At 37.6% G+C, this 25,998-nt stretch overlaps 1 protein-coding gene across 2 annotated transcripts in view; it reads left to right on the forward strand.

Moving 5' to 3' along the window:
* The window catches only part of ANK2 (ankyrin 2), a 226,624-nt gene that overhangs the window by 105,538 nt on the left and 95,088 nt on the right, over positions 1 to 25,998 (forward strand). For both annotated transcript variants that reach the window (XM_080796920.1, XM_080796921.1), the window contains 7 exons: positions 1,914 to 2,111; positions 4,352 to 4,450; positions 4,617 to 4,715; positions 9,810 to 9,908; positions 16,478 to 16,675; positions 20,565 to 20,663; positions 21,189 to 21,287. In XM_080796920.1, coding sequence (XP_080653046.1) covers positions 1,914 to 2,111; positions 4,352 to 4,450; positions 4,617 to 4,715; positions 9,810 to 9,908; positions 16,478 to 16,675; positions 20,565 to 20,663; positions 21,189 to 21,287 — 891 coding nt within the window. The remainder of the gene's footprint in view (positions 1 to 1,913; positions 2,112 to 4,351; positions 4,451 to 4,616; positions 4,716 to 9,809; positions 9,909 to 16,477; positions 16,676 to 20,564; positions 20,664 to 21,188; positions 21,288 to 25,998) is intronic.

Consider the following 25,998-nt stretch of genomic DNA (forward strand, 5'->3'; position numbering starts at 1 on the left):
CAGAGTAATCCTGTTTCCTAAACCTTCCACAGCCCCCCCCCCCCCATCTCGGGGTGTGAGTCAAAAACTGTTCTGACTAGCAGGTCTCTTACCTGAGTTGCCCTCCTTATTTACCCCTCTTATTCACCTGCCTTCAGCTGCATTCTCCTCTCTACTCTTCATCAGTCATGCCGGGTATGGTCTCAACAGGACATGCTTGTATTTGCTTTTCCTCCCCCTCTGATGTTCTCCCCCCAGATCAGCAGGGCCTGCTCTTTTACTGTCATCATGTCTTTCATTAAAAATCACCTTCTCAGTGAGGCCATTTCTGGCTAGCCTATCCATAATGCACTCCTATACACAAACTCCCTTGGTTATCCTGTGCTTTAGTTTTCCTCTTCACACTGGTGGTCTTCTAACATACTATTTTAATTCTTATTCTTTTCGAATTGTCTGACTCCTGGCTGAAATGGGACCTTCATGAAGACAGGGGTTCCTAGGCTGTTGTACTCCATGTTGTACCTCACTACTCGATCAGGTTTTGAGTAGGTACTTAGCAAATATTTGTAAAATGTGCCACAGAATTAAATGGTGAAGATTTTCTTTTCCACATAGCTTTTAAGTGGATCAAACAACACTGAAGATTGATAGAATATCAGAGAAACATGCCACCCATCCCTCCAAACATTGCCAAGGCTGAATTTCTCCTACACTTTGCCCTTATGCTATCTTTCCCCCAGTGCATACATACCTTCTTATCAACCTGCTGTTCTTTCTCAGTTAATTTTCTGAGTTTTTTAATATAAAAGCAGTAATTATGAGTGAAGAGTATTTCAAAAACCAAGAAAGTATACTAATAATTTCAAAATCACATCCACTTCTACCACCCACAAACCACCACAATTAAGGTATTTGATTTGAGCTCTCCCTCATTGTTGAAATCACCTTCCTTGTTGAGAATATTGGGCCGTTGGCAGATTCTGGCTTTTTATCCAGACACAGTTTTTGCTTCTTTGAATGTAATGACTGCCAAGCTGGATATTTGGTCAACAATTACTTCCTAGTGACTGTTTTTGCATTACTTGCATTGTTTATTAAGAAAAGACCATATTCCCCTCACTTTAATGGGCATATGTTTTCTAATTTAGTTTCTTCCCTAATTTTCATATTTTTTTCTTGTAAGCTTAATTATTTAACTTTTAAAAATAAGAGTCTTACCTAGACTGATAATCCTCATTGAACTACCCTGCCGTCGTATGTCCCTGCTATTGACCTTGTCCAAGAAGTAAGACTAAAGCTGTTTTGGGCCGATGTCAAGTTTATATTATCCTCAAAGTTCAAAAACTGGGACACATGGTCTACATTTGCTTCACACTTCTCTAGCTCTTACCTGACTGACTGCTTTCTCCAAGTCCGATTCATGTCTCATGACAGGAAGAAGGAATCATAGAATTTCAGAGCAGCCTGGATCTAAGAGATGATCAAAACACCTTTCTTTCCCTCATGCATCCACTTGCTCCTCCCTCATCTGCATCCCCCTCCATTTAGAAGTAAAGAAAATCTTGCAGAGAGACTAACTGAATGGAATCGAATACAAATGATTTGAACCTCAGCTAGCACTTGTTTTGTATATCTAATATTGCCTTAATAATTGTGAGATCCATCTGAATTGCCACACAATACTATGTATTCATTCATAAAAGGTATATTAATTTGTGTTTTTGCCCAAGAATAGCATAACTATGAAATTAAATGTTCTCTTAGCTTCCCTTGGCGCCCCACATAATCCACCATACATGTGGATGTCAAAAGGAGATTATTTTTTTCCTCTGCCACGCACTGTGCCAGATATCAAGAATTGACTTTGCTGTGTTTTACAACCTGGAAGTCATGGCTGAAATGTGGGCTTGGTTTTGTTTTGTTTTGATGTACAGAATGGGCTGTCTCCACTTCATATGGCTGCACAGGGGGACCACGTGGAATGTGTGAAGCACCTGTTACAGCACAAGGCGCCCGTTGACGATGTCACCCTAGACTACCTGACAGCCCTCCATGTTGCTGCACACTGTGGCCACTACCGTGTGACCAAACTCCTTCTGGACAAGAGAGCCAATCCAAACGCCAGAGCCCTGGTAACCTGGCCTAGTCCACATTAACAGAATATAGATCGAGACAAATATACCACAGGGATTGACCAGTGCACACCAGCCAAAGCATGGTTGCAGATACGTAGTTAATTCTGCTAAGTTCATTAGCTCCCACAGTGGCCTGCCTACTTCAGGCCTTCACAGTTTGCTGTTAAATGATGGGGAGCAAGGACAGATTTAGGAAAACACCAAGGTAACATTTCCACGACTAGCGAGCTGCAGACAGATATGAAACCTCTGGAGTGATAAGCAATTGTAAATGGAAAATGGAAGTGGAAAATAGGAAATCATAAAATAAATTCTAAACACCTCGATATAGAGTCAGAATAAAAGTGTAAAAAAGTTGAATGTTACTAATCTCTATTTGGAAAAAAAAAAAAAAAGGCATTTAAAGTGGTGAAGAGATTTGACCATGTAAGATAGAGTAAAATGTAAGCCTGTATAGTGTTCACTTAGAGGATTTCCTTATTGACCTGATTCCCTAAACACAGTCTAATGTAAAAATGATGCTTAGCATTTTGCTGCTCCGGGAAGCATTTTATATACATTATTCCAGGAATTGCTCAAGTGAAATCTACACAAGGCTGTCCCTAGAGCAGCCTCTGTATTTCCCAAGGTCTAATATTGAATAAATCTTCCTTGCTTCACTTACATTCTAACAATAATCATTGGAAGTATTAGGCATGTACTAATTTATGCTCTTGTTTCCTAATTCTCAAACTAAAAGCAATCGTTTTACCCTATACATTTACATAGTTAATGTTGGTTAAATTAGTCTTCAGACAATATTTAAAATGAGAGAATGCTGTGAGAATTATTAAATAATAAATCTTATTTTTATTAGAAAATTTTCCATTGGAATCCATTTATTCCTAAATGCCCAGGAAACAAATATACTTTTAAGGTTATGTGCAATTATGAAAGGATACTTATTTTCTCTTAAGGAGGAAAATATGCATTTTCAATTGGGTAGTGGTCAATAAGCTTATAAAACATTACAGTCTCATAATTAAAAATCATTTGAGTGCTACACATACTTTTGGCTATTTATGTCCGGCTTACTACATAGCTCATAGACAGGAAATGACTTAACAAACATTGTGAAGAGCAGTAAGTCATTAGGTTAAGTAAGACAGTATGTTTTCATGGGAACTGCTAAGTGCAGAAAAATACTGACTGATGATCAATCTCCACTGGGACAAGCAAAATAATTAATTGTTAGAATAGATACAACTATTCTACATGGGATCATTGTTCAAATAAAAGTATAATACTTACACATAAGGATTAAGTGTGGGTCTAGTTAACAATTTTTTTTTTTTTTTTTTTTTTTTTTTTTAGTTAACAAATTTTTATGTACTTATCCCCAGTTCCTACACATTGCCTAGTTTGGAAAGTTAAAAATATCTTAGAGAATTCTCCACATTCCTTTGCTGCTGAGACATATCTTCTAGTTATTCCTGAAATTCTCCATTCTTTTCTTGAAAATATTTAAGAACTTAATGACCATGTTTTTATGAAATAAAATGTATCTGATTGGCATTTGTTATAAAAACTTTTTAATATAAGAAATACAACTTCTGGATGTAAAATATTATCAGTGTAGTGGGTTTTGGTAATATACAGCAATTCCTTTCAAAAATTTCTTAATGGAAGATATATAACTTTTAAATATGAAAATTATTAATGCAAATAACGATTTCTGCTAATTTGCAACACCCCCTCCAAGAAGAAAATGGTAGCAGTGCCGAAACATTTATTGCAGAGACAGTCATGCCTGTAGTTGAAGTAAAACAGACCAACAGTTTGTAGCTTTAAGAAATGGCCTTTCATCAGAAAAATACATGCTAATCTTCCATGCACCTTCAAGCCATTTCATAACCCGACCCATCAGTATTCCTGAAAACACCTTAGAACTTCTAAAGTATCATTGCCCCTCTAGTTTTCCTTCTTTGCAGAGCAGACCCATGTAGTTTTCTTCATTTCTGTTTTTCTCGATGGGCACACAAAAAGAATTGCATACAGGCCGGCCACATAGCAGCCAAGTTCAGTGCCTACAGGAACACACACCCACTTCTCTTTGCAAATCCCAGCACCTACACAGCTCAGAAGAAATGGTGAACATTATGTGACGATGTAACATTACTGCCTGCCATGTGCCAGCATGGAGTTGTGTGAGGATCGTTTCTGCATGTTTTCAACTAACTTGATTGTCTTTTGCACAGAATGGTTTTACTCCACTGCACATTGCCTGCAAGAAAAACCGCATCAAAGTCATGGAACTGCTGGTGAAATATGGGGCTTCAATTCAAGCTATAACAGAGGTAGAACAATGTTTCAGCTTGTCACGAAACATTCCTTCTCTTACTCCTTCTTCCCCTTCCTGTCACCCATCCTCTGTCCTCTTCACTCAAGTCTTATTTATCTGACGAAGCCCCCAGAGCCCCCACCGGTGCAGAGGAGTAAAACTGCTGTTGCTTTGTTTCGCAGTCTGGCCTCACACCAATACATGTGGCTGCCTTCATGGGCCACTTGAACATTGTCCTCCTTCTGCTGCAGAACGGAGCCTCTCCAGATGTCACTAACATTGTGAGTATGGCTTGGGTCAGAATAACCACAGGGAGAGAGAGCGAGAGGAAGAGAGAGGATGGCTGTGTGTAGGGATGTTTGTGTGTATGTCGTCAAGGAGAGCGGCTGAGCTTTGAGCAGGGCCTCCGTCATCCCAGGTTACCGAAATACTCAATAGAACTTTGCTGAGAAGAAATGGGTTAGGGAAACAAAATGAGAGCTGCGGAAGCTGTTTCAGCTCATTGGTGCAGATGGATTAAACATGCATCTGAGATACATTTATGAAAACGAGATGCGTTTCGAATGAAGGATTGGTTGGACTAAAATCCGAAGGACTCGTTCCAGTTACTTGAGTGAATTGTATCCCTGGTAATTTTGATTAACACGTCAAGTCAGTACCACAATCAGTCATAGCAAATGGTTAACCAGAGATAGACCCATAGGAGGGATTTCTGTTTGATACCAAGTTCTCCCTCCTTCTATTACATGGATTTTTCATTTTCTAACCTTGATTTTTCATTTTGATTTGATTTTGTTGGCTAGAGTGGAGTCCTCTCTTACCTGAAATAATTATACCATCGAAGCTTTTTCCTGTATTTTGAAATGAATGTTAGTCTCCAGGCAACTTTCATTCTGCCATTAACTACTGGGTATCCCGGAATTCCTCTACCTAATTTAAATTAGGATTTTTACTTCCAACTTCCTTATTATTTCTTTCATTTTCTTGGAGTCTGCCCCCTTAAACTTTGATCATTTAATGCAAATTTTCTCCTTAATCTGTACAAGATGTAGTCATGGATTTGAAGCTTACAGAGACCACCGGAATATTGAGATTTTTCTTAAAGTATGCAATAGAAATAACTCTCCCCAAATAAACATCAGTGCTTAATACTGAGTCATATTTTCAAAAACAATTGATTGACTATTGTTGTTAAATTTTGGTATATCATTCCATTTGAGTTGTGGAACAGAATGTTCAGTTTCACTTTTCATTTGTATTCCTTCTCCCATTCTCATTTTTTTGCATTTTACACACTGTTTCTATGCTTAAGTTTCTGATACATGGACAAAATCCATGTGAAATAAATTTATCTAGTTTAAATATAATTTAATACTCACTCTTTATATAATTCTCAGTTGGAGCATAAAACCATTAAATAACTGAAATACAGTCTATGTTTGTTTCCCTAATTATAGCTTATGGATCCTAAAGTAATAATATTATACACTAATCTTTAATTACTCCATTAAGGATAAGAGTAATTTCAAAACATGCTGGTTTGAGTTGAACTTCTAGTCACTACTTAGAACTTTAAAAGAAATCAACATCATCCTTTTTCTGTGCAGAAGTGATGACTACCTCTTTTTTTTTTTTTTTAATTGAGAGCTGTATGAACTAGTAACTTTCAAGAAAAGTACTCTATACTTTCTCACAATATTTTCCTTATTCGTATTTCATTGCCTTCAGGATCAAGGAGCAATAGTGATATTGTGTTAAATTATGTTATCATATTATAATAGCAACATATACTAGTATATTCTATGTGATAATTTATTGAAATCCCCTAGGTTAATATTTTAGAAGGGAGAGTTTTGTAAAATCTTTTAAGAAAATCCATGTGAAACGGTTGTGGGATTCTGTGGCCACTCTTAATTTAGCTCTTAACTGGCCAATCCCAAATCATTGATGGTTATGGATTTACTCCATATTCCTATGCTCCCCCTCTGGGGAAAAAAAAAAGTAGTATAGGCTACCTGTAGATTTTTAAATTAAAATAAATAAAATATCAATTAAAACAATAAAAATGTTTATATCCTCTAGGTTTGTGAAGACTCCCAAATTTTGTAATTGCTGTATTAAACTTATCTTCTGCCTACCACTCATTATAAAGTTCATTTTGTTTTATCTTCTCATTTATCTATTAAACATTCTTTGTCTTCTCTTCAGTCCCCTCTGATACTTGAGAGGCACTTGCTAAAATAATCCTCTTCTCAAGATCAAGATATTTCCCCATTGTTTTTTGTTTGTTCATTTATTTATTTATTTATTTATTTTTTTGGTATTATATGTTCTTCAGGGAGTAGATACCACGTAGATAGATAGAGTTGCCAGATAAAATACAGGACTCCCAATTAAATTTGAATTTCAGATAAATGACAAAGTTTTTTCGTGTAAGTATGTCCTGTGCAATAGTGGAGACATATTTATACTAAAATAATTATTCATTGTTTGTCTGGAATTGAAATTTAACTGGTCATCCTGTATTTTTGTTTGCTGAATCTGGCAACCCTACATGTAGAGGAATTTAATATCTCTAGCACGGGGATGCCTGTGAACTTGTACATTCTCAGGACATGAGGATATAGCTAGCAGGATATAGCAGGTTGATTAAGAAACTGTGTGAACACTTATTGCCTGCTTGCTGTGTCAGAGTTGGTCATTTCCTGACCCCAAAGTACCCCACCCTTGGAGCCTTTGTGTGTTGCCTGAAAATGCATTTTTGAATGCAATGCTGTCTGTTGTGCTTTGATGCTTTCCAACTGATGCAGCCAAAGTGGAAGTCCATGTAGCTGTTGGCAAAATCTGTTTTAACAACCGAGAAGAGGGGCATGAAACTGAGTACCTGCTTTGGACGTGAGCATACCCATTCTCTTGCCAGTCTTGTTTTTGTCTCAAAATTCACTCCAAGTGTGAGATGTACCAGTAACTCAATCAGGTGCAGATATTATTACCGCAAATCTTCCTTTCTGAAAAGCTCACAAATGCACTTTAAAACCTAGAAAGCTGAACTACCAGTTGTAATACATCCATAATCCAAAGTATTCATTGACAACCATGGGAGTAGGAAACTAAGCATGTTCAGGGCTGTCTAGAGTACAATGTGAGGTCTTACGAAGTTTTCTCCTATAAAAATCGATGGACTCATGGCTAAGTTCACACTTCATATTATATTTAAAATTTCCCCCAATACTTAAAGTGAATGAGCTTCAGATAAAGAAAACAAGGGTATTGAGTAAGGCGAGGTGCCCAACAATCAAGAAATGGAAATTACTAAAATAACCTTTATATATAGCTTATATCATTATGATACAGCTTTCATTTTTTATTTGTAGTTATATATAAAAAAGAGTAATATAAAAGGGTAAGGACAACTTATAATGAAAATCAATTACTCCAAAGTCATTAAATAATTGTGAACAGAACCATTGCTTTAAATCAGAGAGATGTGTGTGTATGTATATTCAGATGTATATATAACTTTTCTTTGACTATAATGTTTAATACTTTAGGTTTTATATCTAATTCATTGATTTCAAATGTATAGATAGCATAAGAATAACTAATTCCAAGTATATAATAAGGATATTGGAAATATTAAGACTAATATTGGAAGTATTGGAAACATTTTACATTCTGAAACCACTTATTGATAGTTTGGCTTGTAAACTAAACATATGAATCTCTCATTAACTCATGACGCCTCTTTGACTTAACTTCTTATAAAGAAATTTATTTTTGTCTTTATTTCTAGTAAAATTTAGTAAAATTGCTATACTTTTATAAGACTTAAAGTAAGAATGTGAGGGATTTTTGTTGTTGAGTAGTTAGACCTTACCTTCATCTATTTAGAGACAGGTTTTAAGTGATATAGAAAACAAATTAGAAATCATCATTGTCCAAAGAGGAAAAAATCTTGCCATATACCCAAAGTTTGAAGACAAATATTGCTATTCCAATAATGTGATTTTATAAGCCAACACACTCCAGATACATTTACTTTGCAAAAGTCAAAACATGTCACCATTATACAAGGCCATTAGAGGATAAATGAATTATCAACAAAAAAGAAAAAAAAATATTAGAGTAGACATCCAGTTTAATGCTTTCAAAATCAAATCATTTGAAGTGAATTTTTCATAACTTCATAAGGAATGGGTCTCAGATACCAGGAAAAAAAATGAACTGTGAGCTATGTACCAAACTCAAGTTGTGCAAGGAATCAGAAGAAACTATTTACTGGAATTAGTCAAAAGTATCCAATTACCACAACCAACTTCAAGATCAATTTAGCTTATTTGGAATGGTTTACTTTACTTGGTTGAAATCGGCTTTATTTTCTAGAATGGTTGTGGTGACTAGAAGTAATCATTTCTGTTCCAATGTCTTGTTTTTTTTTTTTATAACCATGAAATTGTTTGGAAGAATGAACCCCTGCCTTCTTCAGAACTACATGGGGTTTTAAAATATGTTGATTAAAACAAAAACAAAAACAAAAACCTTCTCCTTATAGGCAGTAATTAACAGGCTTCTCAACAACAAAATTTCTTTCATCTAATCATCATCCTTCATGCTACAGCTTAAGCTGCCATTTCCTGGTCAGTGTGCTGTATCTTGTTGGGGCACGAAGATACTTGAGGAATGACCTGATGCCCAGTGCTGCCCACCTCAACAAATGACACTGTTAACAGATGCTTTACTCATCTCTTGGTAGTTCTCTCAAATAACTGTCTATAATTGAATATGCTCATTAATAATAGAGGGATATCCTGGGCAAATCAAATTCCTTCTGTAAGCAGTCATTGTCTAGCCTTATAACACAAAGACAAATCCAATGTGAAATAGTTTATTTCAGAAGTAAATTTTGAATTCCGAAAAGGAGTGACTTACGTATGGTACAAATGACGTGATTTGTAAGGAGTTTTAAGGAGTTTCTCCTTAAAATGGGATCAAGTTGTAATCACGTAGTCAAATATGATGATGACAGATTTTAGGTTTGAAGGATAAAAGACAACTTCATATCACCTAAAGCAGTTTAAGTTATGCCAGATTGACTATGAAGTTAAACTTCAGGGTATACTGGATGTCTGGGTAAGTTCCTCGTTTGTCATGGACTGAAAAAAAATGAAATAAACATTTGGTTTTATCCTTATGAAGACGGAGAAGATACAAAACTGTATTTTTCCAGACTAAATAATTATGAAATAATTATGCCTTTTCATAGATTTCCTAAACCTTTGGATTGATTACTGAGTTTTACAAAAAGATACATTTTTATCCTTTACCATACAAGCAGTGGGTTTACTTATGACTTAATGATCTTTGTTTCCTGGCAGCGTGGGGAGACTGCATTGCACATGGCAGCCCGGGCAGGGCAGGTTGAAGTGGTCCGATGCCTACTGAGAAATGGTGCCCTTGTCGATGCCCGAGCCAGGGTAGGTGCCGGTGCTCGGGGTTCCCTCCTATTGTGTGCGTGAGTTCCATCTTTAAGAGAGAATGCTATTCTCCATTTCCTGGATTTAGAAATGATTGTAAATTGATTGTAAATGAAAGCATCATTTCAATAGTTTTTCAGGCAGAAAAGGAAATAGTATCGTAAATATTCATAATAAAATGCACCCCAATTTCAGAAACATTAACATTTGAAAAAAATACATAATTTAGTATCTAAAAATTGTGGCACTGACTAACTTAGTAATTTTTTAACCTATGAAAATATTTTTACATATATTTTTTCTTTACATGAATTTTTTAAAAAATGACCTACATTACAGAGATACTATGAGTATTAAAATTGATTTCATATTATAAAGTCAATCGAATTTCCAGACATTACTTACTAGTTACTTAAAAACAAATTACACTCAAAGTTTTAATGTTATACCTTTATCTGTTTAGTTTCTTCCTTTCTATAATGAGCTCTACTTTTCTTCTCACTCTGATTTTATGTAGTTAGACATTCTGCTCTTCCGCTATTCCAAAATAGAAGAATTTTGGCCCTGGAGATTACTAGGTCAGATTCTCTTGTTTTTAAACTGACTTCTAATTCCTTTACAGGTTGATTTTTCCTTCCTTTTTTTTTTTTTTAAATTCACTTTCCAATTGCTTTTTTCACCTTCTTCCTCTACACTGAATATGTTAGCAATTTTTATTAATATACTATCTTCAATTTCCTTTTCCACATCATTCCATTACCTTCTGCAACTAGCATCTTTGGGATTCTCATAGAATATCTGAAGTCTTTCTCTCCTTCAATATTTGATGTACCTGGGCTTGAACTCACTTCAACTTGAATTGTGCCATCATGATTCCCTTTTGGAAATGGTATTGTATTGGAATGAAAGCATCCGGTTAGAGTCCCAGACACTGTCATTTCAGGCAAGTCATTGTGTTTCTAGGTCTTTATCATTAAAATATAGAGGTTGGGCTTAGACACCTTAAAACTCCTTTCCAGACTTTCTTAACATTCTCTGAATTTATGAAATTTTTAATAGCATTTTTCCACAGACCTTCATGAAAAATCCAGTGAAACATGGGCAGCTTTGACATTAATCTTGTCCTTTCGGATTTTATCTGCCTTTTTATCCAATGTGTGGATAGTGTAATTTATGTTCTTTGGTAATCATCATCAGTATTTTATGTTATTTATTTAGAGCTTTTGTTGTTCAAACCGTATTCTTCCAAGCCGTGACATTTTTATTGTTTCTCCCTAACCCCAAGACTATTTTTTAAGAGCAGTTTTAGGTTCATAGCAAATTGCGAAAAGTTACAGAGACTTCCCGTATATGCTCTGATCTCACAGGTGCATAGGCTCCTGCATTACCAGCTTTGCCCACTAGAGTGGTACATTGTTACAATTGATGAACACACATCATCACATCATAATCCCCCAATGTCCATAGTATACGTTAGGGTTTACTCTTGGTGTTGCACATTCTGCAGGTTTGGACAAGTGTATAATGACATGTATCCATCCTTATCATGCAGACTAGTTTTATTGCCCTAAAAAACTTATGTGCTCTGCCTATTCTCATTTCCTTTCCAGGTTACCCGGCATTCAGCTAATTAAAAAAAAAAAAAAAGTACTCTGAGTATCATGAACTTCACTAATTTTTTTTTTAAGATTTTATTTATTTATTTGACAGAGAGAGAAATCACAAGTAGGCAGAGAGGCAGGCAGACAGAGAGGAGGAAGCAGGCTTCCCGCCGAGCAGAGAGCCCGATGCGGGGCCCGATCCCAGGACCCTGAAATCATGACCCGAGCCGAAGGCAGAGGCTTTAACCCACTGAACCACCCAGGCACCCCAACTTCACTAATTTTATCAGAAATTGTGATAGTATTTCTGGTAAATGTTTGTAATCCATATTTAATAATAAAAGGGTTTCCTGTTTATCTTTCAAAATAAAACAGCTTAATATTTGTCTATATTCAAATTTTAATTTATTTTTAATGGAAATTTGCTTATTTTCGTGTGTCTTTGTCAATTTTTTTTTATGTTATCAATTTAACCCGTTATTGCCTTATGCTTTTCTAGATACCATCTGAAACCCCTTCCTCCAGACTACTGGCTACAGACTCTTTACTTGGAAATATTGTAACATTTATTCATTTTTTAAAAAAATTTTTACACGCACATTCCCTCAATTCTATTGTTCTGGTGTGTCTTTTTTGTTTTGTTTTGTTTTAAGAGAGAGTACGTGTGAGTGGGGGGTGGGGACAGAAGGAGAAGGAGAGAGAGAATCTTAAGCAGGGTCCATATGGGGCTCAGTCTCACCACCCTGAGAACATGACCTGAGCCAAAATCAAGAATCGGACACTTAACTGACTGAGCCACCTAGGCGCCCCCAATTCTATCATTTTACTTTTCTTTTGATGGTCTATATGTATAAATAAACATCTTTAACTTTTTATTCCTCCTTATTTAAATATCAAATGTCAGGATCCTCTGTTTTTTCAGCTCTACCACCTATCCTAAGTTGCAGCTAAAATTCTTCCTTATAGCATCCTTCTGTTTGCCGATGGGAGAAACTACCATAGTGTGGTAGAGCCATGCTACTGAAGGGTCATTATGTATGACATCACCTGGGGATCTCGTTAAAATATGGAATGAACTCAGTAGGTTGGGGTGAAGCCCCAAATCTGCATTTCTAAAAACTCACAGGCGATGTTCCCCATCCTGGGATTATACTGAGCAGCAAGAAGCTAAGGTTTTCCTTTTCACATGTTCTATTTTAAGTTATACTTTCACCATGAGTTTCTATTTTTTTAGACCTTTAGGTTTCCCTGGAAATCTTTGATTTAGTTAACATTTGTACAGTGATGTATACTTCATGAAGCATTTTAACACGAATTATCTTAGCACAGAGCAACCATGTGTGGTAGGGTGGCTTAGGGTCCCCAAATCCAAAATTGTGCTGCCTTTCCTGAGGTCATGGGGTTAGAAAGGGTAAGAAAAGGGTTCCTCCTTGATTCTGTATCTTTCTCCTAGCTTTTTTCTGCAGATATCATTATCTCGTTTGGGCTGTAAAGAGAGCCCTTATTTCTCCTATCTAAACAAACAACAGGATTCTAATTAGTCACATTTACTTCCTCGGCTGAACACTATGGCAGGTATATAGTATCAAGCCTGGGCTCCAGGCCCATTCATGTGGTCCATTCACGAATTGGAGTGAGATGATTGGCAGCCCCTCCAGAGCCACATGTAGTGGGGGGTACCCTCTTTCCCCAAAGGAGGGAGGGCTCTTCCCAGAAAAAGGGTGTAGGGGGTATTGAACAGAAAAATGAAACTCTGTCTCTTCTGTTTTACCTTCTGGTTTCCCAGCAAGCATACCCACATACATGCACTTCTGAAACTCTCTCTCTCTCTTAACCTACTATATTGCTCTATAATTCACTCCCTCCCAAAGGGGAGATAGTCAGCAGTTATACTCCGTCACTATACTCAACTCCAAGGGCAAGATCTCTGAATAATCTGTATTCTCCTTAATCAGGTTTAGAAATAATATCTCATGGTTGTATAATCATGGTGCTACTCCTACTATATAATGAAAGAAAAATCATTTACTACAACAATGTCTCTCATTTAAAAGTGCGAGGTGCATCCTCTTCTAAATCAAGACCATAAGGCGATTTTGCTGGACAGACTAAGAGAACAGGGACTGCAGTGGCGTTAAGTTCATTGGTCAGTCAGTGTTTGCCCCCAGACCTTGCTCTCACAAAGATCCTTCCTTGTCCAGGATCCTCCATGGATGTGACTGAGAGAACTACTGGGGTCCGCCCATTGGGAAGCTCTCTTACTTGAGGAACCCATGCTCTCTTGGCACAATACGGAGGGCTGGCTTTTGCTTTAGGGATTGAGCAATCACAGGGCGCTGAGGCTTAAACTCACTTGAAACTTAATTCACTCTATTACTTGAGTTAGCTGCCAGTCGATTTGGTTCCTGAGAATCCTGTTAGTTAGAAATGAATAGCAGAAATTTTATCAAATCTTTCAACTTTGTCCAAGCTATTGCTATTCTGTCTTTTGGTAAAGGAGTTGGGGCTCAGCAGGTCTTCCTAATTTTGGAAGACTGTAGCTTGTGGGAGTAAGGCAGAGCTCATCCCTTCCTGGTCCACACTGTATCACAGTCAATAACACTTTATTTTGAGGGAATTATTGATCCTTACATCTGGAAGAGCCTAGAGGATCAAGCTAACCCTCCCTTTTTAAAGTCCTTTCCATGAATATTATTTTCTGCACTTTTCCAATTCTTTGCCTTGGCTTGCATTGACTTTAGTTTGGAGCAGCAAATGCAACTTTTGCAGTTGAACTGGGAAATAATTACTCAAACCTTAAAAGGTCTTATATCTCTAGTTACCAGTGGAAAGACTTTCTAACCAAACTTGTTTGTTCTTCCCTTTTTTATTCTCAGATAGGACTATACTAAAAGTTGAAGAAAGTAGGCAAGACAGTTTATTTCTTAAAAAAAATTAAAAACGAAACCAAACAAGATCAAGTGCCTAAATGCTCTGGGGTCTGAGAATCAAGGGACAAGAGTTGATAATTTAACCAAATAGTTGGCTGCTGCCAGCTCTGGATGAAGGTGTCCTCATTGTCCCAGCTCTCCAACTCACTCATCAAGAAAACCTTTTAGGGGGCGCCTGGGTGGCTCAGTGGGTTAAAGCCTCTGCCTTCGGCTCAGGTCATGATCCCAGGGTCCTGGGATCAAGCCCCGCGTCGGGCTTTCTGCTCGGCAGGGAGCCTGCTTCCCCCTTTCTCTCTGCCTGCCTCTCTGCCTACTTGTAATCTCTGTCTGTCAAATAAATAAATAAAATCTTTAAAAAAAAAAAAAGAAAAGAAAACCTTTTAGGTTATGTCATTTGCAATACCCACGTCTATCAAATTGTATTAGGCAGAAGTGCAAGAAGGGAAACCCAGAAGCAACAGATGTTCATGATAGCTATTAGGTTCTTTGGTTCTTTTATTGTTGTGTTGTTCTCCATTTATCTTTGTAATTTAATTTTCCCCATTTGTCTATTTTCTTCTTTGTTGTGTTTCAGAAAACAGTTGTATCTTCTAAAGTGCTTTCCGTCTCCTTTCCTATTGAGAGTCACCCCATTCTGTTAGTTTTCTCAGTGGCCAACTTACTGTATCTATTTCTGTAGGATGTATAGGCCAATGAGTGTCTTTGGAATCCAATGCCTGAATTCAAGTCTTATTTTAATAGCCTGGTGACCTTGAACAATCCTGGAGAAGCACTTTAATTCTTCTTAATCTCTGTTTTCCAGAAAATGGTCGAATAATACATTTTTGGCCTTCGTTTCCAGTCTTCTGTAAGAATAGGATCAAGTATGCATGGTACACGAAGGAAGGTTATAAATTGCATTTTCAAAAAAGATTCCAACTCTATTACTAAAACACTTGTATTATTGTTATTTATTATTTACTTCTCACAACCTGAAATTCATACAATGCTATTTCATCTCCTTCTGTGGCTCCCTCTGAATACTTTTTTTTCTTATACTTTAAGACACAACATTTATTTAAAAGCTCTTCCCCACTCTATTATATCTTTTTTCCTATTCATTCTTAGTTTAGAAAGCTGACCCAGCTTTTCTTTCCTCACTTTGATCATGACATGCCCTTGAATACATTGTAAAGACATACCTTTTTTTCAACACTAAGGTTATGCTCAATTTTCTTTTTTATAAAAGAATGGTTTGGCTTAGTTTTCTTTACACTGAAATGAAAATATTTTCCTGACTACACATTAGAGTCAGGTGATTGCTTGAGCCTCCTCCAACATATCTTCCCTATTCCTTGTACCAGCTATGTCCTCCCCGTGTTTCTAAATGAAAAGCAAGTGGCAAATACTTAACCCCATTTGCTTCTTGCTGGAGTTCCATTTCATCTTGAAGTCCTGGATGCAAGTCCCCAAACCATCTGCACCATTTCCTGGAACAACATTAAAAAAAAAAAATCAGATTGTTATATCTTCTCTATCTGCAGTCTTTCCTTGAAGAAAATGACCAGCATTTCTATCCTTGGCTTTGTTTGAGTGGAGTAAGAACCGTTTTCCCAGCATCCCTCATTCTTTTTCTCTTGATATGGTTCCCAGAATACATACTATCTCTTAGTGAAAGCCTTTGGATGAGAATCTAGGTCTTAGTACTTCTGGACTATATTTCTTTCTTATTCAGAACCACAAATTGGTTTATATTTAAGCGTAAACGAGGGCTGAAGCCTTAATGAGTTAAGTAACATGTTGGTGTGCTCAGGAAGCAATGACCAAGTTTATGGAAGCTCATACTGCTAAAAAAAAATCTAAGAAAGATTTTTGTGGCCAGACAGGTCACCTCCATAACCAAATGTAAAATAAATCATGGTTAGAGTAGTAATCATTCCCTTTTGGATAGCAGTTCTTAGAGATCCCAAGAAGACATCAGGAAACATCTGAGTAGAATATGTTCTCAGGGAAGTCTGGCTTGTTCGGGCACTAATTTTTTACTTGACTTGAGTTGTAGGAGGAACAGACACCTTTGCACATTGCCTCTCGCCTGGGTAAGACAGAAATTGTCCAGCTGCTTCTACAACATATGGCTCATCCAGATGCAGCCACGACAAATGGGTACACGCCTTTGCACATCTCTGCCAGGGAAGGCCAGGTAGATGTGGCATCGGTCCTCCTGGAAGCAGGGGCAGCCCACTCCTTAGCTACCAAGGTAAGAGGATGGCTCCCTGACAACATGGACTAAGGGGGATCCTGAGTCAGGGTTCCTCTGTTCTACTATATATAGTATCAAGAAGGGTAGGTCTTCTTTAGGCCTCTGACTTACTTCTTTCTATTTGAATATTTTAGATTCATTTTCTAAATTATCAAAGGGGTTTGTGAAATTCCATATAACAGCTTCAACAAAGAGTGCTAGAGTCCATCCTTCTAAGTACTATTGTTTCTGATACAGATATCTAGTGCTTTAACTAAGATTATTTCCATAGAGCAAGGGCTACTTTCTCTTCTCTTTCCATTAGAAAATCTATAATGTATTCCTTTACTTTTTTTAAAAGATTTTATTTATTTGACAGAGAGATCACAAGTAGGCAGAGAGGCAGGCAGAGAGAGAGGAGGAAGCAGGCTCCCTGACGAGCAGAGAGCCCGATGTGGAGCTCGATCCCAGGACCCTGAGATCATGACCTGAGCCGAAGGCGGAGGCCTAACCTACTGAGCCACCCAGGCACTCCTATAATGTATTCCAAAGAGAAAAAAATAGAAGGTTCCCAAACACATTAAACTAGTAAGGAAGGAAATTAAATTAAATTGGCAATACTATATTTGCTAAGAGTTGTAGTACTATCTAGAAGTTTACCTTACTTGGTTCTGCATTTTTCCAACCCTGGTATCAGCTGTCATTCCCACTCTGCTCTCTAGAATTTGTCAGCTATATTCTTGCCTGGGTATTAACAGCGTCTAAATAGAGCTGGGCTGGAAAAGCACTTTATCAGTTGTATATTCTTTGTACACACCAGCCTGAATTTTATTTATTCAAAGTTTCATGCTAGGACAAAATAATTTTTTTTCCCCACTTGATACATTCTATTTGAAATTCACTATTTGGATGCAACTTAGAATAAAACATGAACACCCTCAGCTAATCAGAGCAGAAGAAATTGGACAGGTATAGAAGAGTAGGAAAATGAGACAAGTTTAAAGCTCACAACAAGTGTAGTGTTCGTGAGGCAAAATAATTCCCATAAGTATGACAGTGATTCATATTATTTAAAAGACATTTTCAATTTGCTCGTAACAAACAGGGAACAAGGACTACATCTAAGGGAGAAGTATGAACTCAAGTAGTGTTGTGGCATCTCTCCTCCTAGAAATAGGAGCAGCCCACTAGCCATTATGACTTGATCCGGTTGCTTGTGGCTATAAAACATGTTTTAATGTAAAAGAATTGACCATTGTTCAAATGCTGAACTCTGAAGAGTTGAAAGGATTTTAAGTCATTTAAAGAAAAAGTCAGAAACTAGGCAACAAACAAAATAGTGATAACAACAACCCAAGAGAGACTGGGTGAATGTCTCATCAGATGAAGGTGACAAATAAATTCAGATATATAAAATACAGGAATAGAGAGGGAAGCATAGTGCCTTGCAAAGATTTTTAGGATTTAAAAAATACATCTAAAGCAATAGTAAAGTGTGGTGGTTAAATGGAAGGAACTATTAAACTGAGCAGTTCAGCAGTGGAACTCACTGGGGTTCTGATGAAGAGTTGACTCATCATCATTAAAGCTATTTGAGTGTTTCTAAATATCAGAGGGTAAATGAAATCCTGATGAGATTAACACAGGGGAAGGAGGAAGACGTGTGACTCAAGAGATGCTTTCCAACCCCTATTTTGTGATTCTACAGTAAAGATTCTATGTAGTTTGTCTAATAATAGGTTCCAAATTTATAAAGGGGCTGGATCACTATTCCAGCAGGACTTTAAGGACAGGCACTTCTTTTTCTTCCTTATCATGTGTTGTGTTTTTTTTTCCTCAAAGAATTCCACTTCATCCAGAGTGTTATCCCAGTCATTGTGTACACTGAGCAGAGGGAGAACATTAACAATAAATGTTGGCTGAAATGGACTAAGGCAAGGGGAGGAAATACTTCCTATAGTTGTCCCACAGTTGGAGAAAGTAAAAGAATCACTCTCCTCCAAGGACTGATTAGTACCAAATGTTCAAAAAAAGCAAAAAGAAAAACAACATCTTAATTGAACATAATTCGTGTGGTGACACTGTGAAAGGGCAATATTGTTTCTTGGGAGAAATTCTATATTGTGATAAGGGCTTCAGTGGTCCTAAGGATAAGCCATACCTTAGACCACCTACGGCAGGCACGTTTGCTTGGTGTGTTTTACAGGCCCCCGTCAGCATTAGAACTCTCCCACGCTCACTCAGTGCCAGGGGAACATGTGGTTAGACTGTCTGGCCAAGAGGATGGGTTTGAGATCATGGTGTAGGAACCGTGCCATTCTTGAGATCTGAGTCCAGGGACCTGGCTGCTTTTGTAACACCCTGCTAATGACAGAGAAGGACATTAGGTCAGGCACACAAGACATTGAATCTGTACACATAAACATGGGTAACAGAGCATTCTTTTAAAAAGGCTTTACACTGTGGTGTGTTTAAAAGTCTGACGTTAATCAGCTCAACATTTTGCCAGAAGTGGAGTGTATTTTACAAGAGGAATTGGTCTTTTATACAGTGTGGGCCTCCTGGGAAAGGGGATAACAGGATAGGAGGTGCTTTTTATTTATTTATTTTTTATTTTTAAAAAATTTTTATTTATTTGTTTGACAGAGAGAGAGAGATCACAAGTAGACAGAGAGGCAGGCTGGGGGGTGGGGGGGGGCGGGAAGCAGGCTCCCCGCTGAGGAGAGAGCCCAATGTGGGGCTGGATCCCAGGACCCTGAGATCATGACCTGGGCCGAAGGCAGAGGCTCAACCCACCCAGCCAACCAGGCGCACTGGAGGTGCTTTTTAGCGGTGAGCATCTTTTTGTCTGTCGACCATTTATCTTGCTGTTTCTGCAGAAAATGCAAATCAACTGAATCACAATAATATATATTTATATATATATTTTTTACCATGGCTGCTGATATATCCTAAAATTTAAAGGAAGAAATTTGGAATGCAGATATTATTAAAAAGGATAAGGGGTGCCTGGGTGGCTCAGTTAGTTAAGTGGCTGCCTTCAGCTCAGGTCATGATCTTGGAGTCCCAGGATTGAGTCCCACATCGGGCTCCCAGCTCCTTGGGGAGTCTGCTTCTCCCTCTGACCTTCTCCCCTCTCATGCTCTCTCTCTCTCTCAAATAAATAAATAAAAAATCTTAAAAAAAAAAAAAGGATAGGAAAAGAAGGATTGGAGAGAAGACAGCTATTGTCTTGATCCTATTAATTTTAGAGGCAGGAAAAAGATAAGCCTTCCCCACCCTGACTCCCAATCACTAATCAGAGCCATTTTAGGGACACTAGTGGCTCTTTAAAATCTGAAACATATAAGGGCTCCTGGGTGGCTCAGTGGGTTAAAGCCTCTGCCTTCGGCTCAGGTCATGATCCCAGGATCCTGGGATCAAGCCCCACATGGCACCCCGCATGGCACCCCGTATGGCGTTCTCTGCTCAATGGGGAGCCTGCTTCCTCCTCTCCTTGGCTGCCTCTGCCTACTTGTGATCTCTGTCTGTCAAAAAAAGAAAAGAAAAAAAATATCTTAAAATCTGAAACATATAAAGGCAAATTTCAATTTGTAAGCCCTTATAATAAAATTTGTTTTGTTCAATCTATCAAGTCAAATCTATCAAGTCCTTGTTTATCGATAACAGATTTAATGCTTCCCTTACAATAAAATGTGTTTTGTTCAATCTATCAAGTCAAACACTTGCATGCTAAATTTCCTTCGACTAGTCCTTGTTTATGGATAACAGATTTAATGCTTCTAGCATTTTTTCTCAAATAGAGACTTAACATAGCTTGCTTAATGTTAACAAATCTAAAAAATGGATTTTGTTAGGAGTCACAAAAATAAATATTACATTTTACTTTTGTTCTTTGCATTTTCAGAAGGGTTTTACTCCCCTGCATGTAGCAGCGAAGTATGGAAGCCTGGATGTGGCAAAACTTCTCTTGCAACGCCGAGCTGCCGCAGATTCTGCAGGGAAGGTAAAGGATTTTACTAGTACATGACACTTACACTCACATTGGAAGATTCGGAGATCTGTACTTCAAGATACTTTTCTCACTCTTCTGAAAGGACCATGAAGGCAACTGATGAAACAATGTCAAATAGACACGAGGGGGTATCTGTCCGTGACCTGTCCACATCCACGCTAATTTAGAAGGCATTTAGATGTGTGTCTCCGATGTATGTTCTTGTCACAACAGGGCCCAGAACATCTCTGAATTTAGAAGAATCCTTGCAATGTTAATGTAGTAATTCTTGTGCAGCATTTCAAACTTTTATTTATGGGGGATATCCAGCTAACCTGTGCCAACTTACGCTCCACCAAACATTTTCAGTTTTAGCTAAGTTTCTAATATGAAAATCATTAGTATTGATTTGGTTTTTTTATTGACCATATTAATTAATTAACATGGACTTCATCTGTGCCAGTTTCCATGCATTTGGTAGCTTCAGGGCAGCTCACGCTAATTTATTAATGCTGAATTTAAACACACCCTTTACAGAATGGCCTTACCCCGCTCCATGTTGCTGCTCATTATGACAACCAGAAGGTGGCACTGCTGTTACTGGAGAAGGGTGCTTCCCCTCATGCCACAGCCAAGGTGAGGACGGCAGAAAGGGATTTACAGAGATAGGGTGGAACTGTAATCTGACTGCACAGGGGAACTGTTTTTTGTTTTTGTTTTAGTTTTTAATTCCAATATAGTTAACATACAGTTTTATATTCGTTTCAGGTATACAATATAGTGATTCAACACTTCCGTACATTACCCACTGCTCATCATGACAAAGTGCCCTTCTAATCCCCATACCTTTTTCAACCACCCTACCCCTACCCCCACTCCCCACCCTCCCACCCCCTCCATTACCATCCGCTTGTTCTCTATAGTTAAGAGTTTGTTTCTTTGTCTCTCTCTCTCTTTTCTGTTGCTCGTTTGTTTTATTTCTTGAATTCCACATATGAGTGAAATCATACGGCATTTGTCTTTCTCTGACTGACTGATTCCCCTTAGAGTTATACTCTCTAGCTCCTTCCAGGTCCTTGAAGGGAATTGCTCTTTAAACGTGCGGTATGGTATAACTACAAATACTCCTAGTGATAGTAGCTTTTGGCATTGACTATTTTTTTTTAAATTTCTACTGATTACTTCCACAAAGCCTTTTAAGATTTTTTTAAAAGTCAGCATAGATCAAGGGGATGTGCCTATGAACAAGTAGAGATGACTCTTATTGCCAAGACTCAATGTCTTAGAGACTAAAGTTTTGAATTTTGAGAAACGAAGCATAGTAAAGGCAGTACAGGTTTTCGCTTTTCCCCTATAACCAGAATATTATGATATAACATAGCTTTTTTTTTTTTTGCTTATTCCTTTAGACTGCAGTTTTTTTCATTATGATATATGAAAGAATCTTTGTTTCTTTTTTCTATAACATTTCATCCATGTTAACTATAATATCCTTTTAAGTTCCTAGGCTAGGAATTCCTTCTTGATGTCTCTGTATCACCAGTTTCTGAGACAGTGCCAGCTAAGACTTGTACCTATGGACAGGGCATTTCTCACCATTTGAGTTGCCCCTTTGTTACGCTGAAAATACACATCAATCTCATATAATACACAAAGTAATTATTACATCTTTCATTAATTCATTCAGCAAACATATATTGAAAACATACCAGGGTTTACTGAAAAGGTATTGTGTTGGGAAAATACTCATGCTGTGTTTGATAGCATAATAAAACAGTACAACTACCATTTCTTTGCCAAATACTCTTGTCTACCACTTTGCACGCAATATCTCACTTAATCTCATGATAATGCTGTGATATTGGTATCATAATAATTTCTGTTTTGTGGATAAAGAAGAGAGATTTGAGTAGGTTAATTTGTTTATCCAAACTCATATGACTGATACATGATAGAGCTAAGATTTGACCTCAAGCAGTTTGACTTTAGAACCATTACTCTTCTTTTTTTAAGCTGGGGTTCGAACTCACAACCCTGAGATCAAGAGTTACATGTTCTTTTGACTGACCCAGCCAGGTGCTCCTAGAACCAGCATTCTTAACCATTAGGTCCACTGTGTCCCAAAGTAATGGAGAGAGAATTATTCTACTTCTATTATATAAGTATGTATATATGTACTCACTTGTCTATTTAAATTATACATATACACATATAATAAAATGGGATATTCTATATAAAAAAGTATACTCTATATAATTGCATGTATTTTATATATAATTATATATAAAATATTATAAATATGCATAACTTATATACATACCCACATATACATCTACATACATACATTTATACATATATGTATCCATGCATATTTTATTGGAACAGATATACACTAACAATAAAATATTTAAACTATCAAGAGAGGAGTGCAAATATTTATAATTATGCATATCATTCTTATTCCTTTATACCCTTCTCTCAGTAGGCTCATCAGTTATCATTTATTTGATGTCTTTCTTCCTACTAGATGATAAACTACTTGAGTACAGTAATCATGTCATATTCATCTACATATCCCTGAATTATCTCATACAGTATTATGGATTCTCAATAAATTTAAGTGAAAGAATGAAGACTAGGCAACTATTTCAATGGAATAAAAATACCTACTCCTTTAACATGCCAGTACTTTTTTCATTACTCTCTAAACTGGCCATTGTCAGCATCAATATGAAAGATTTCATCAATACCCAACAATACTTTATTTGAACTCTTACTATGTACAAAGAAAGGATTGTAGTAAAACTTTGTTCTCCTCCCACAAGGGATTTTCAATCTACTTGGGAGAGAAGTCCTAAATTATAAAATAATCTGTGTGGTTTTCCCAAAAAGACAAATAAGGCCCCGATCTCTAGCCTGTACAGTGTATGGTCCTTACTCTTATGTACACACATAGAGTCCACAAGACCGGGTAGAGCAATCCTCTCCTCCAGCATCCATAGTACAGTGGTGCTCAGGAGGCTCTTCTAGCATCTTCCACTCATCTGCCCCAGCCTGTTGATGAGCATGAGTCCTTCGGTTCTGAGGCCACTCCAAGAGGCTTTCAGTTGGTTGTAACGCCACCCCCATCTCCACTTTTTTTTTTTTTTAAAGATTTTATTTATTTATTTGACAGAGATCACAAGTAGGCAGAGAGCAGGCAGAGAGAGAGGAGGAAGCAGGCTCCCCGCTGAGCAGAGAGCCCGATGCGGGGCTCGATCCCAGGACCCTGGGATCATGACCTGAGCCGAAGGCAGAGGCCCAACCCACTGAGCACCCAGGCGCCCCCCCCCATCTCCACTTTAAAAAAAAAAGATTTTAGTTAGTTATTTATTTGAGATAGATAGCAAGAGAGAGCAAGCACACAAGCAGGGAGCAGGTGCAGAAGGAGAGGGAGAAGCAGACTCTCCACTGAGCAGGGAGCCCAGTATGGGGGCTAGATCCCAGAACCCCAGGATCATGATCGGAGCCAAAGGTAGATGCTTAACCAACTGAGCCACTAGGCGCCCCTCCCAACCCCATCTCCACTTTCGACTCTCTATTCACTGCAACTGCTGCCCCAGCCACAGGTATAATCCTTTGGACTCTAGAACCTGTTTGCTTCTTTCTACCAGAGCCCAGCAGCTTTTCTTAGTTTTCACTGGATTTTTTTATTTGGTTCTAAAAACTTCTACTCTGTGTGGAGTAGGAGGGCTGTAGATCAAGTAGATCTTATAGATCTCATAGATCAAGTATCTGCTGGGCAGTCAGTCTCTTATATTGCCAAAATGGACACACTTTTTAATGATCTCTCATGTTGTTTTGATAAAACCTCCTGTTCTCCTCCACATAAGTCTCTGACTTTCTAACCTTGGTAGATTTACTCTGATAATTCACCTAACTTTGGTAGAGCCCACATGTAGGAATGGGGGACATTTGGACTGACGAAAACACACTGTAGCAAAAAAAAAACAAAAAAACAAAAACCAAAAAAAACCCCAAATGCTAAACTTACAGGGTCCACAAAAATTTACATATTCTTTAATAGAGCCCATGGTCCAAGTGTAGGGTTCTAGAACATCTGGAGCATCTGGGACCTATGACCAGATCATGAATAGTCTTCCAAGGAGAGCTGCCAAATTTCCTCAGCACCTTAAAGAGAAATATCATTTATCTGAACTGAAAGATGCTTATTTTTGCTTGGAGGAATGGGGGCAGAGTAGATAGATAAGATCAGATCATTGAGGATCGAGATTTGATGATGGCGTATAAAGATTTAAATTCTCAAAACTCCTTTTAATTTTTGGTACCCTTTGCAGTTAGATTTCAGGAAATAACATAACCTAAAATTACCTCTTATGATAGATTCACAAGAAGCAATCGATCATTATGCTGACTTTACCTTCATTATATCACAGTTCCGTGGCAAGGCCACTGTTTTTAATTTCTGTTACACGTTTTTCAAGGAAAATTCTACCAGACTTGAAAAAGGAAAGGAAAGGAAATGATATAGGTTCCAGACTAACATTTGTTCTAGAGGTCTATTTGCTTGTTACTTGTTTTAACTAAGTATAGGGTTTAAAGTTTGGCTCTTGTAAGCCGAGTATGAATTCCTCTGGTCCTCTCCACAAACTGCCACATAAAACCAGTAGCCTCATATTTCTACTTCTGAGCCCATAGAGACAAGTGGAAGATCTAGGATTTTGACTGATGGGATTTTGATTGGATTGATTGATAGGATTAATATAAGCCAGTTTTGTTCCTTACTCTATTTTCCACCAGAATGCAACCACTTAAAGACAGAGATTGTGTCTTACCCACCTTGGTATCCCCATACCTAGCACACTGCCTGGTACATGCTCCCAACTTACTAAATAGCTATCAAATGAATAAAAAGTACAATCTGCACAGAAGCATAATAGCAGGAATGTTATAACAAGATCACAAAAAGAATTCCATTTTATTCTGTACTACTAAAGCGGTATCTGAAGTATAGCATTCAGTACCCGGTCACACAATTTGAGAGCACTATAGACAAGTGAGAATCAGTCTAGAACAGGTCATCCTTAATGGAGAGGTCTAGTAGCAATGGGGCTTTTATCAGGAATAGTTGAAGCACTGGGGAAGTTTAACCTGGAATAGAAGACTAAAAGGAGATATGAAAACCAGCTCCAGGAATTTGAAGGACAGTCATGTAGGACAGGAGCCCGGCTTGTTCTTTTGTTGCTCTGCAGGAAAGAACCAAAATTGTAAGACGGAGATGTTAAGCTTTGGGGCTTTTGTGTCTATACGTGTCTTACAGTAGGATGTGTGTCTTGTGATATTGGTT

Source organism: Martes martes, assembly GCF_963455335.1.
Source record: "Martes martes genome assembly, chromosome: 2".
Classification (NCBI taxonomy): Eukaryota; Metazoa; Chordata; class Mammalia; order Carnivora; family Mustelidae; genus Martes; species Martes martes.